At 46.2% G+C, this 13,607-nt stretch overlaps 2 protein-coding genes across 2 annotated transcripts in view; one reads left to right on the top strand and one right to left on the bottom strand.

The window, feature by feature from the left end:
• Positions 1 to 13,607, bottom strand: part of MAEL (maelstrom spermatogenic transposon silencer) — a 114,984-nt gene that overhangs the window by 49,977 nt on the left and 51,400 nt on the right. The gene's annotated exons all lie outside the window — the stretch shown is intronic.
• The window catches only part of ILDR2 (immunoglobulin like domain containing receptor 2), a 34,272-nt gene that overhangs the window by 5,903 nt on the left and 14,762 nt on the right, over positions 1 to 13,607 (top strand). The window contains exons 3-4 of the mRNA XM_077816288.1: positions 746 to 865; positions 12,161 to 12,217. Of these exons, the coding sequence (XP_077672414.1) occupies positions 746 to 865; positions 12,161 to 12,217 (177 nt within the window). The remainder of the gene's footprint in view (positions 1 to 745; positions 866 to 12,160; positions 12,218 to 13,607) is intronic.

Below are 13,607 nucleotides of genomic sequence, written 5' to 3'. Positions count from 1 at the left end.
AGAAAAGAAGAGATTTAAGCTGTGTGAACTCAGCTGGTGGGGGCTGAGACTTCCCTCAGTCTTTTGTGGGAAGAGGTCATGTGAGACTAGGACTCCTCAATATATGTCATCTGTTCTAATTCAACAAGCCAGTTAGCTGGTAGGGGTTACTAGCCCCTTGCTCTCTGGTGTGGAGGAAACACACTCACCTCTTGGAGGGGAGAGAATATTTTACTTTGTTTTCTAGTGATGCCTTTGGTAGATGGTTGATGTGTTCCAGAGGAAGTAGCATCTAAACCCCATTTGCCCAGCAGGAGTACTGTCAAGTCATTGGGCCATTGCCAGTAGGGAGGGCAAAAGGAAGGGGAGTTAGTGGTTTGTCCAAGGGCTCCATCCTCTGCCTTGCACTCTCTTTGTGGGCCTTGCTTGTGGTGTTACTCCAACTCCCCATTCAACACCACAGCTTACTGAGCTACATATATTTTCAGAGTAATGGGCTTGTGTTACTTTCTTAGGATCCAATTCCACCTCCCTCTGGAATTAATGGGGAGTTGGATTGGTCTCTTAATCTACAGCTAGAGGCTTGACCTGTCACACAGCACTAGCTAGGGATGTAATCCCCACAAACTACCGGGGAACAAACATCTGCTCCCGTCAGTGACAGCTCCCAGGGGGTTGCACTTGGAGTTGGAGCCAGTGTTGTCAATCCTTCATTTCTAGAGGAGGCTGGGGGATGGCCCCATCCTCTACATTTTTTGTTTTTCAGATGCAGACCTCCGTATTGGGAAGCTGATGTGGGGAGACAGTGGGCTCTATTACTGTCTCATCATCACCCCTGACGATTTGGAGGGCAAGAATGAGGAGTCAGTGGAGCTGCTGGTTCTGGGTGAGCCACATTTCACAATTTGCTTCTTCCTCAGTGGAAAGTTCTCATGCTCTGTCTCCTCTGCGTATGTTTATGCAATATATTGCGAGTGTAGCATATATTTCTCTCTATAGATATTATATTTCCTGGGTCTGATTCTCCACTGCCCCGCACCTTGGGCAGTCATTTGCATCTGGGAAAGTGGGTGTCAAACCTGCCAAACCCGAACAGGAATGTTTCAATCCACATAGCTCTCACTTGACACATGTGCAAGTGGCTGTCTAAAGGGCAGGGCAGTGGAGAATCTGGCCCCCTATTTAAGATTTAAACAGATAAAATGCCAGCAAATAAAAAAATCTGAGATTGTGTCTTTTAAAAATATACACTAAATAGATCCCGAATGCACTGTTTTTTGCTGCATTGAGATCTGTAATGCGGGCAGGCAGCTCCTAACGTTCTTGCAGATTGTCTGGAGGCTCATCCCTGAAGAGGAAGTGAGAGGGCACCAGTTTTTGTTATAAGAGCTTGTCTATATGGGAGATTTTTCCAATTATACCAATATAATTATATCAGTATAGTTCAACTTCTATAGTTACACTTGGTACACTTCCTCATGTGGTAACACTTATTCTGGAATAAGAATGGCCTTTTCTGATTTAACTGAAACTGCTTCCAAAGCAAAAACTAAACTGGGAAAAGGCCCCTGTAGTTTGTCAGTCTTATAGCCAGCCAGCCTAGTGGTCAGGCAGTGGCTCAGTTCTTTCTGGCCTGATCGTTCTACAACAGGTCCCAGCTAGGAAGGCCACTCGTCCGGTTTTATACTGGACAGTCCTCCTTTTGGCTGGTTTGTCCCCTGTTCAGTACTGGGACAATATTGGCCATGTTTTTGTCTGGTATCAGACAGGAGACTCTATTTTGAAGAGCGTGCCACTCTGCCCACAGCAGCATAGGGCGCTCTCTTCTCACCCCAATTCCACCCCCTTCCCCCAAGTCCCTGCCCATGCCCTGCCTCTTCTCTGCCTCCTCCCCTGTGCGCTGCATCCCCACTCCTCCCCCTCCCTCCCGGAAAGTCCTAAGCGCTGCCAAACAGCTATTAGGCGGCTGGGCAGGAGGGAGCGGGAAGTACTGGGAGGGAGGGGGAGGAGCGGGGATGCAGCATGCTGGGGAGCATTGCTGCTGGTGGGTGCAAAGCACCCACTAATTTTTCCCCTTGGGTGCTCCAGCCCCGCAGGACCCACGGAATTGGCGCCTATGTGTGAGTGGCCACATTAGCTCCAATTGGGTTGCATGTGGCAGGTCTCAATCTCTCTCCGGAATGTCCCTTCCACTGCCCTTAGGGTTTTGTCATCTAAGAAGTGCAGAGGAGCCAGGTAAAGAGACTCAGGCCCATCCACTCCACCAGGTCCTGACTCAAGAGGGGCATTACAGTGTCCAGACCACTGTTTGATCCACATCCAGATATACTTCCCATAGGTCGCTTCTGCTTAGTCTGCCAGTGGAACATTGCCTAGTTCTTCACAGTCTCTTGTGAGTTTTCAACTCCCAAAGAGAAGGGGGATCTGGATCACTGCTTCCAGAGTGGCCTTAACAGTGCTGGAGCCACCCTTCTCATAGCTCCAGGCTTCAGCCTCACTTCCTGATACAGCCTGTATCTCCTTTCTCTGGCCCACCCCTGTCCTTTTAAACCATCCGTCCACCAGGAGCATGCCCTACAGCTGCTGAGGGGTGGGGCCTCTCTTGCCCAATAAGAAAAGGAGTACTTGTGGCACCTTAGAGACTAACCAATTTATTTGAGCATGAGCTTTCGTGAGCTACAGCTCACTTCATTGGATGCATACCGTGGAAACTGCAGCAGACTTTATATATACACAGAGAATATGAAACAATACCTCCTCCCACCCCACTGTCCTGCTGGTAATAGCTTATCTAAAGTGATCCTAACCTGACATCCTAGATGACATCGAATGATCCTAGATGACATCGAAACAGAGGAGTACAGTGCAGCAAGTGGTAGTGCTGGAGGAAAAACACTCAACCAATATGGAAGATAAGCACACTGATGTATTTTAATGCACTGCCAAAGCCCACCTACAGACATGAGGTTGACAGTGGGCCCTTGGGCAAGGGAAATCAGCATTAACCACTGGCACCTCTGTGTCCAGTTCCATGGCACTACCTTGCACTTGACACAAGCCTGAACCTCAGATCTGAACACCTCTGAACTTCGGTTTGCTCTAAATCCAGGTCTGGATCCTGACTTTTCAATTTAGGCCCATCTCTCCCAGATACTAGCTATGGGTCTTGTTATGTGATGCCAGCACGGATATTGCTATGTGGATAGGCTATTTAACTGTGCCTCATCGTCACACCCCAAAGACACCTAGCTGGCCACCAAATCTCAGTATCATTATAAATAATAATAATATAATTAGGAATACCGAGCTCTTATATAGCACTTTTCATCAGTAGATCTCAAAGCACTTTGCCAAGAAGGTCAGTATCATTAGTCCCATTTTACAAATGAGGAAACTGAGGCACAGAGAGGGGAAGAGACTTCTCCAAGGTCACAAAGCAGGACTGTGGCACAGTCTATAATAAAACCCAGTCTCCTGAGTCCAAGTCCAGTGGTCTATCCACCTGGTTGCACTGCTTCTCAGATACCATGGTGAAGCAATGTGCTACCGTGGAGACAGGAGAAGCCTAGATAAATTAATGTTGTTTCAAATCTTGGAACCTGTGTATAAAAGATTATATGGGGGAAAGAGCCTTGCCCTGCTTTATGTTGTACTGGCTGTTGGGGGGTGCCTGTGTGCCCCAGACTGGCAGTATTGTCCCACAGCGAGAGTCAAGAGCTGCTCTGCCTAGTAGCTCTAGTTCCCAAGGTGGGGTAGGGGAACCTGGTCCCACCCTACTCCACTGGGTTCTGACCCAGTGTCTTTCAAAACCATAGGCCATATATATGGCCTAGGGGTCTGGTATCACTATGCACTCCCTGGGTCATTTCCTACCACTGTTTCCGGAACCTCTGTCAGTGTCACAGCTCTGTCTTGGGATCCCTCCTGGCTCTCTCCCAGGTTCATCTCTGGGGCCCTTTCCCCTGTTGGCAGCAAGTCGTCATCCTCAGTTCCTGCGGTCAGTGTGTTTCCAGTGGTTTGCCTAGGAGGCCCAGTCCTGGCAGCTTCTTGGCAGAATGCTGCTGCACCCGACTGCTCTCCTCCTTGGTCAGCCCAGACTGGGCTGAGCTGCTCTCTTTTGAATGCTCCTGTCACTGGGAGCCTGCCCAGCAGAGGCCAGGGGGCTGACTTCCTGCGTCCAGACCAGCTGCTTAACCCTCAGCTCATCAGTGCAGAGTTGATACGTCCCATCACACTGCTCTAGTCCTTTGTGCTTTTACTGTGAGGAACTTGCAGCTCAGGCAGCCTGTTTTCTGTCATTGCACTTTGTCCGTTTGTCTATGTGCAGCACCTGCACAGCAGGAAAGTGCACTTCAATGGGTTCTCCAAGAGCAAGAGAGCAGTCTTGTTCTGGGTGTACTTTGCTCTGCTTCATAGGCTGGTTGGAGCAGCTTGCATTCGCTTCCTCTCCTGGGTGTTGGTCATCAGGCAGAATGATCAAGCCCGTTATGTATGTGTATCAGTGACATCCCAATTACCTTCCCTTCCTCCCTGTCTCCTTGTCCTTCCAACTCTTCTTTTTCCTGCCTCTCCTTCTCTCTCTCTCTCAATGTGGTGATGACTGAAAGCAAGACAGTGCCCTTTAATGCAGGAGATAGGCAGCCAGCAATAAAGAAATATAATTTTTTAATATTCTGGAACTTTCTGGGATATTCTGATACCATTCCACTTCTCTTCTGGATATTAGTGAATTGCAAGGACAGACTGAATATAAATGTAGATTTGAGAACTTCTGTGATCCTAGGGGATGCTCAATGCATTTTGTTTGCTGTTTGCTGATCAGATGAAAGGCTGACTCCCTATTGGGAGCAGCTGAAACAGTAAAGGGATGATGTCTGAGAGAGTTTGGATTTCCCATCATGCACAGTATCTACTCCCTATTGACATTTCCTTTTAAAATACACTGTACATTGCTTATTTTGGGGGTCGCTGCATCTTTTAAAACATTGGCTGGAGGTTGTGAGGGGAGCAGGAGTTCTACCTCCTTATCATATCAGTTGACGAAAATGGAAATTGGGGAGGGCAGAATAAGAGAGGAGACCAATGAGTGCTTAAGAGGAAATAGGAAAAATATCTCAGATTTGAACCTCAGAAGCATAGGAAGTATGCAGGTTAAAGGGAGGATGCAGCTTGACAAGATCATTTGACATCAATAACAACATGAGGAAGATTTGGGAGGTGGCAAAAATACAGTGATATTTACATAGTTAAGGGCAGAGGGTCACAAACTTTGCCCAACCAAGGGCTTCATTAGCAACCTCAGGAGCTCAGGAGCTGCTTCTACTATAATTTGAATAAAATGGAGTAGATTGCAGCTGCGTGTGTCTTTATATGGACATATACAGCTCATGGAGACTGCAGATTGCATCTGCAATCTTCCATCTTGATCTGAGCAGCCAGGCTGGGATTTTTAGTGTCCCTGGGTCACACTTCCATATCAAAGATAAGGGTAGCTCCTCGTTGCACTGTAGAATTCCACTGGCTGTTCTCACTTTGGTCCCAATTCAGCAAAGCATTTAAGCATGTGCTTAAATCCATCCCCTGTTCAGCAAAGCCAGTGGGATTTAAGCATGTGCCTAAAATTCAGCAAAGCACTTATGGGCATGGACTGCTGAATCAGGGCCTTTATCTAAGGAGATCAGTGGGAAAAAAGTGTTTTGCTATAGAGGCAGGAATGAGATTGGGAGCAAGTGAACCCACTCTAGAATAAGGACAGGATGAGTATTCAAAGAGTATTAATACAAATTATTATTAAATATTTGTATTATGATAGCATCTAGAATCCCCAATCAGAGATCAGAGTCCCAATGTGTTAGGCACTGTACCTGCTGTAGTGTCAGGACTAATATAGTGCATCGCAGTGACATCCTGGGGTTTTGGTGATGCTAGTTTAATTCATGTTCTTTCCTTGGGGATCAGGACCCTTTAGCTAGGCTAAGTGACTTCTGTAGCTTAAGCCTACTGTCTCTATTAAACATATACAATGTACTACACTTGTAATAAAATAATTATTATTTATAGTCCTTTTCATCTGAGGACCTCAAAGCTCTTTACCCAGGTTATTAAATATGATTCCCATTTTACAGCTGGGGAATTTAGGCACAGATTAGGTTAAGATGACTAGTTCTCAGACATACAGTGAGTTTCTGGAAGAGTCAGGGGTAGAGCCCAGGAATCCTAACTGGCAGTCTGGTGTTCTAGCTAATGGACCACACTGCTTTGCTAGACAACTGTTGACTTCTTTTATTCTCTGTTCCATTTGGCAGGTCAATTAACACAACATGAATTACACAATTATCAGATAGTATTTTATTAATGAATCTCCTAGAAGCCTAGACTTCTCCAGTCATTAGTTTTTAAATTAAACAATTAGCATCTGGGGTTTTCTTAATCCCATGTTAGTAAGCAAACATTTAAAGTTGATAAACTAAAAATTTGGTAATTTATGTTACCTGTCAAAATTCATAAAGCATAAAAATCAGATTTTTCCTAGCCCAATATACACAGAGAGGCATAGTTGTAGATATATATACCTACTTATATACTTACCCACATTGTAATAATAGCTACCTACCTGTCCAATGTATTTGTTGTGTAAATCAATGCATGCTGCTGTGTGTGTGTGGTTGGACCTTTGTGCTATGTTCTTAGTCAATAAGGTGACTTATTTAACCTGTTATAAGCAGTGCCAGCTTTAGTCTCTTCTGCCCCAAGAGAGATTGAGCCCACATCAGCGTCTATAATCCAGGGAGGGGAGAGTTCATGGCAGGAAATTGCCCTAACAGGATGACAGCTGTAGCATTTCATTTTATTCCATTGAAGAGCTGCCAATAACATCCCAGCCTACTTGTCACAGTAGTTGGCAGATGTGTTAGTGTCACTGGTATGCACAGGAGGCTAGAGGCCCAGAATTCAGCCCAGGAAGGCCCACAAAAAGCTTTATAACCAAGACTTTCTTACCCATAGCTGTGCCTGGGCCAGAGAACCATAAAGTGGGCAGGAGCAAGGAGTAAATTATTTTACAAAGGACAAGACAAACAAGACCAGTTTGTATTCGCACCTGTGAGTGCTGTGGTGCCTCGAGAGGGCACCAAGGGTGTCTTCTCTTGCTAAACTCCTGTGTGATGTTGCTTTCCCATAGATCCTTCCACTGCGCACCCATGCAGCATTGCTGCCTCTCTCCTGAAACTCTGTCCAACCCACCCCCCCCCGTTACTTATTTCATGCCATTTAGAAATACTACTTGTTGCCAAGGATTCCCCCCCTCCACCCCGTTCCTTCTTATTTGTCAGCCCCAGCCACACGCTGCTAACAAAGGAGAATGGCACGATTAAAAGGCCTCAGCTACTAAGGTTTCCATGGCAACAGCCTCTTTGGAGGTCTTTGTTGCCTGCTAAAGCTTTGATCTCCGAGAACGGCTGCCTCTGTTTCTCCCTCTGACTGACAAACAGAGAAAAGAGGGACGGAAAAAAAGAAAAGTTTACTGCTCGCAGAGGGAGCAAGGAGGAACTCATTACAAGGCCACACTCTCCCAATAAATCTCCCAGCAGCTGCCTTGGAAGAGCCTCCGATTTATGAGAGCCACGCTTTCTCCACTCCGCTTTCTGATGCCCCTATTGGGTCAGTCTTCAAGTGCCAGGGCCCCTTGAGTGTAACACAGGTTGACGACAATAGCATGTTCTTCTGCTACTGGGAAGGAAATAGTGAGGCACTGCTACCGGGGGGGATCAGAGCATCAATCCCCCCAAAGGGAACATACTGCCACTCACTTCCATCCCTGATTCCTCCTGCTCTTCAAAGTACTTAACCCTGCGTTCCCTCATTATTTTCTCCAACTCTGTTTTTTTACCTTCTTCTCTATAGACCCCATTCCATTCAGCTATTTGTCTCCTCTGTCTCCAGGTCAGACCTAACTTCTTGCTCCTCTCCTGGGTGTATCATCTACCCTGCATATTAAGAAAAGGAGGACTTGTGGCACCTTAGAGATGAACACATTTATTTGAGCATAAGCTTTCATGAGCTACAGCTCACTTCATCGGATGCATTCCATCACAAAAAGCTTATGCTCAAATAAATTCGTTCGTCTCTAAGGTGCCACAAGTCCTCCTTTTCCTTTTGCGGATACAGACTAACATGGCTGCTACTCTGAAACCTGCATATTAAGTTCTTAAGTTCTTTCGTTTTCTCTCTCTCTCCTCCCTCTGGTTTTAGGACTCCTCTCTCCTTCCCTTTTACTTCCCCACCTTCCAGGTCTGCGCTGCTTTCTCTTGGCTTATCCCCATTTCCAATTTTCCTCTCCCTCCCCAGTCCTTCTACACCCGAGCCTGTCTACAGGGCTAAAGATCCTCCTCCCACTTGGTGATGGCCCTTGCTGTCCTTGTGCTGCCACTCTAGTCTTTGTGCCTCTCAGCTGCAGTTGAGTGGCCACAACTTCCGCTTGTGCCCGAGAGGCAGCAGGTGCATGCTGAGGGAACAACTGAGAGGCAGCTGCTGGAGTTGCTTGTGTGGAAAGCATAATCAGCAGTGTGGTGGGAATAGAGACAGCGCCAACACGTCCCTGATTTTTATTGACACAAGGACAAACTCCTATTCTGAATAAAACCATCCAGGATAATCCTGGAAAATGGGGCCATCTAGACAACGAGGTGTCTGCTGGGATTCACTGAGGGGTGCTAGCACAAGAAGTTACAGTCCTTGTGGATATAGAGGCATTTACAGAAGAGACATTGAAACTAGACAGCCATTTCAATTCATTTATCAAAATGCCCATCGTCCGCTTTCCGAGACAGGCCACGCAATAATAAATAGGCAACAAAAATGGACGATCTCTTATCAGGGTATTTGAATAAACTGTTTTCTCCTTGACAGCTCCTTTCTAGCCCCCACTCTCCCTCTTCCAAGCTTACTTTTAAAAAAATGAGTTTGGTGCCAATGGAAGGAGCCAGCGTGATATGGAGCGCTGGTGTTTATTCACGGGACAGGGACAGGTCAGGGACTGTGAGCTTTCTCCTCACTGACCTGTGCCAGACTGACCACCTCGTCTGGGGGGCAGAGGGGAGTACAGCTCTGTGGCCCATTCAGTCCTTGGCTTTTCTATTGAGACTTCAGAGCATGGGAGCAGCAGGCAGCTAATCCCAATTGGGGTGGCCTGCTGGGGCGTCTGTTCCCTAGGAACTAGGCTGATGCCCCCAGTTCATTTCCTGCATGACACTTTTTGTCAGTATCATCCTGGGCCTGAATCAAGCTAAACCTAGAGGTGAAAGAATCTTATACCTCACTCCCTGCCGCCTTGAGCCATCTAATCCCTCCCTCTTGCTGTATATTTTTGCTTCACTTGTTGCTCATCACTGTGGGAGGAAAGTCGGCCTTCAATTAGCGAGCATTCACGACAAGCCTGTGTGCTACCTCCCCCAGCCGTTGCTGTGGTAACCACTGGTATGAACAGGAGCGGCTGGGTCAGCTGAAATGTTTCTCTGCAGCCTAGCCTACTTAACAGCCGTTATTAAAAATGAGGAGCAGGGGGAGGGTCTGTGAAGGGGGGAAGTTACATGGCACTGAGGGACAGGCGATCAGTGAATTAACTCAGCCCCGGGAAAGAATCAAAGTGCTGAAAGTTAGTTGAGGCAAAGTCACGCAGTGTATTGTTTTCTGGTAGCCGGCTGGGCTATTCACATCAACAGGTTTAGCTTCAGATGTGGCCTCTGCCCTGGGTTTCACTGAACTGGCCTCTCCTGAGAGGGCTTTGTGAATTCCTTCACAGACTGAATCCCTCACACAGACAGGGAGGAGTGGGGAGAAAGCCTTGAGTGCAGAGGTAATGCAGAACCTGCTGATGTGAAGGTGGGAATTTTGCTGAATTCTCAAGATTCCAGCTTTATTTGCCCTTCTGGCATGGTGAAGCGATCCACTCTCTCTCCTCCTAAATCCAGACACGTCACATTGTGCTTATTGAAGGGGTCTAACTGAGTAAACTGTTGCACAGATTGCATGGAATGGTTGTCCTGCTTGTGCTCACAACAATTTAGGATTTCCAACAGCAGCATGGTTTCTGACATTTGCCTCCTCTCACATTGTACAGCTGTGGTTTTACCAGGACATCCTTAGAACCGTGAAGCACCTATCCATAAAACCCAGAACTACTGCAGGGAGCTCAGGTTTTAGGGTGGGCTTCAAATGAGAGGCACTACATTGTGAGATGGAGTTACCCAGGCCAGTGCCGCTCCCAACTGGTGTATCACCCTCTTATCTCTTCATATTTTACCATCCTTGTACCTCTGATGTCACTGCAAGGGGCACAGTCTGCCTGCATGCAGAGTAAACAAACAGGAGACAGAGATGCTTTCTGCAGCCGTGCAATGTAAATGTGTGTTTGTACCTGCAAATACATTTTGCATGCATCTGATTCTTGTGTGTAAATAAGGCATATATTTGATGAGCATGTGGAGCATGTATGAGTATAGCATACTTGTGATGGGAGCCATGCATCCGGTATGCATGTGTAGAGCATGCTTGTGACACGCAAGAGTTATCTGGCACACATCTGACGCATACGATGCGTGGCCCATGTCTTGTGTACAATACACAGATATACGTGTATGCTGACTGAGAGTAGTCTGGACATTTGGTACTTCCAGGGAATGGACTACCTGGATTCCATGAAATTCTTTGGACACTTTGATGAAAATGTTGCCATAGACTGATGGATAGAACCCTATTTTAAAATAATAAATAAGGAACACTTTATCTGAAGGATCATCTTTACATCTTCTGCTAAGACTCTGAGAGCTCGTTGGGACTGATGGTTTTACAGTGAGTACCAGTACAGCTTTGATGGGTTGCAAAGCACTGCCTGAATTTAGAATGTTCTCTGTGGCTCCAGCAACCATTTATGTGGATTTTCTCTCTCTAGACACTCTGCTGAAGCAATGAAAAAGTGGAGAGTGAGATTCTAGTTGATTTTAACATGCTTCAGGGAGAGACTAGAAACCAAGGATTTTGGGTCCAGTTAATCACTGTGTTTGAGCTCTGCTCAGTACAAAACCTGAGGGCGGGGGTGTTAAAGATGACTTTATACCACCTTTAACTGACTTACACTTGGTTGCCTGCCTTACTTTCCATCCCCCATATGTGTCTGTTCAGACTGCAAGCTCTTCTCCTTCCTGCATATCTGTAAATAACCTAGCAAACTGTTGGTGCTATATAAATATACACACAGCACAGATGCACGCAGGGGCATTCTGTATATGTACTGGCATATACATATATGTCTGTAGTATACTTTACCTACATTCAGGACATATGCTGTGCATTAGCTACATTTCATACATGCAGTTCCAAAACAAAGAGATACCAAGTTGCCCTTAGGGCTTGGATTTTGTTTGTCCCATTCACTGTAAATTCAAATGGAAAAAGCAAGAGGTCCAGTGAGGTTTCACAGAAATCCTTTCCTGGTTGGTTTGCTTCACTTGGATATTGGCTCTACATCTCAAAGCATCTCCAGGTTATACAGACATCCCGTCATACCCCCACCCCATATAGTCATTATGGCATCTCTTGTGAACCTATCTGTGCAGCTGCAGTGTCCCATATGGAAAAACATCACATGTGCATGTGCTGTATGCATGTGGATTACTTGTAGGAGGCACGGGGGGTCAACCCTTTTCTAATCCAGCCAGCTATGGTCTTTTGCACGCTCTCTCTTTTTTATGCCAGTAAAATTATTCTTTAAAAATTGAATCACACAAGCCCCCAGATGAGTGTGTTTGTGTGTGAGTGTGCATGCCTATGTGTAGTGTGTGTGAGTGTAGAACAATACCCTGCAGGCATCGCCTTGTAATCATGTCGCATGGACCCCCTTCTTGCAAGCCTCTGCCTAGATTGGAGTGATTCCATTCCTGACTCTCTCCCTCCCCCCCAGCCCAGTTGGTCAAATCAAGGCCAGACAGATACATAGACAGCCACCAGGCATTGAGCAGGGCCAATTACTGTGGAGGTGATGAAATCCCTCAACCATATAGTTCACAGAGCATATGTGGGTCAATCCCATGATGAGGAAGGGGGCTGAAAGCTAAGGCAGGGGCTGGGGAGTGTGTTTTTCCTGCAGTAACCTCTCTCCCTGTTCTCCTCATTCTGTCTTTTCTAGGCAGGACAGGGCTGCTTGCTGATCTCTTGCCAAGTTTTGCTGTGGAGATTATGCCAGGTATTCAGTCATTTAACCCTTTATTGACCCACCCTCCCTCTCGCCTTGTTTGTCCATCCCTCCGCTGCACTGCACATTAATTTCCTTCTTACTTGTGTGCGTCTTCTGTATTCTGTGATAGACTGTCGCTTGTTCGAAGTGCATATTGCACTGAGAAATATCAAACCTCATGCTGGGGATAGGGCGGGGCTGTAACACAGGGATGCAAAAGACAGAAAGAGCTGAGAGACAGGCCCAGCACTAGAGTGGAAAAGTCTATTTACAAGAGGTTTTATATCAAGCTGTATGCCTGTGATCATGCCACACCACCATGATCGTGGCAACTCCATTTTATCCATACCGTAATATCTTAGCACCCTTGTACATCTACAAAGTACAGTGTGGATGCACCCCTGGATGCCCTCAAGAAGAAGTACTCTTCAAAGGCCTAACTTTATGTTATGGGATAGTGCTATGAAAATCAGCCACCGAAGGCTGCACATATGTGGCACCCCTGCTAAAGGAGGGATACTAGGCCAAACCAAGCTGTGGGAGCTGTTCTTCTGTGCGGTAATGCTACATTATCAGGGGATCTAGCTACAGCCAGGTAGTTGGGGTGGGGCCTGAGGATTTTCTGGACTGCACAAATCCCTTACTATCCAAATTAATGGGATCCCACTTTTAAGCATTTCCCAACCCCATAGAGGATCTAGTCCAAGATTCTACATCAGATGGTCTTTCAGAGGGAAGAGATGAGAAAGCATTCAGCTCTGGGTATGTCTGAAATGACTGAAGCCTGAGGGCACTAAACCAAAGTCTGTCTCTCCCCACAAAATAGACTTCTGATACCCACTTTCATACACAAGAGCAGCTCTAAGTGCACATGAAGGGGGAATAATCTGTCCCAGACACACACATGGAAAAGAGGGTAAAGACCCCTAATGTTAGCCATAACATTAGAACCAGCAGAGGATGCAGTGTAGTAGGAGGAGTCTTTTCAACAAATATACTCAACAAGGTTTGATTCTCCAATTTCTTGCACCTTTTGTCACCATTTACACCTGTGCAAAGTAGATGTAAAATGCTAGTATATTCATCAGGTAGCTTTTTATACCTGCTTTGCACAGGTTTAAGTGACAATAAGCAACTCAGAAATGGTAACCACAGTAACCTTAGTGTTTGTATGAATTCGATCATATTCAGCACTGCTGTGTGAGGAAATAACAATGGCTGTATCAGGAAAAGGAGTATGGAATCACACTTTTAACTGGATAAACACCTTGATTTGTGTCTGTAATGGATCCAGCAGCATCTTTTGCTGTTTCCTTGTTCTCATTACTTAAGCACGTCCCTAACTTGGTACACACCAAAGATCTCCCTATAACTCCAAGGCCCCTGTGACAGGAGCACT

The sequence above is a fragment of the Eretmochelys imbricata genome, chromosome 1 (genome assembly GCF_965152235.1).
Source record: "Eretmochelys imbricata isolate rEreImb1 chromosome 1, rEreImb1.hap1, whole genome shotgun sequence".
In the NCBI taxonomy this organism is placed as follows: domain Eukaryota; kingdom Metazoa; phylum Chordata; order Testudines; family Cheloniidae; genus Eretmochelys; species Eretmochelys imbricata.
The sequence above is the reverse complement of the archived record's forward strand: the minus strand, read 5'-3'. Positions and strand labels throughout refer to the sequence as shown.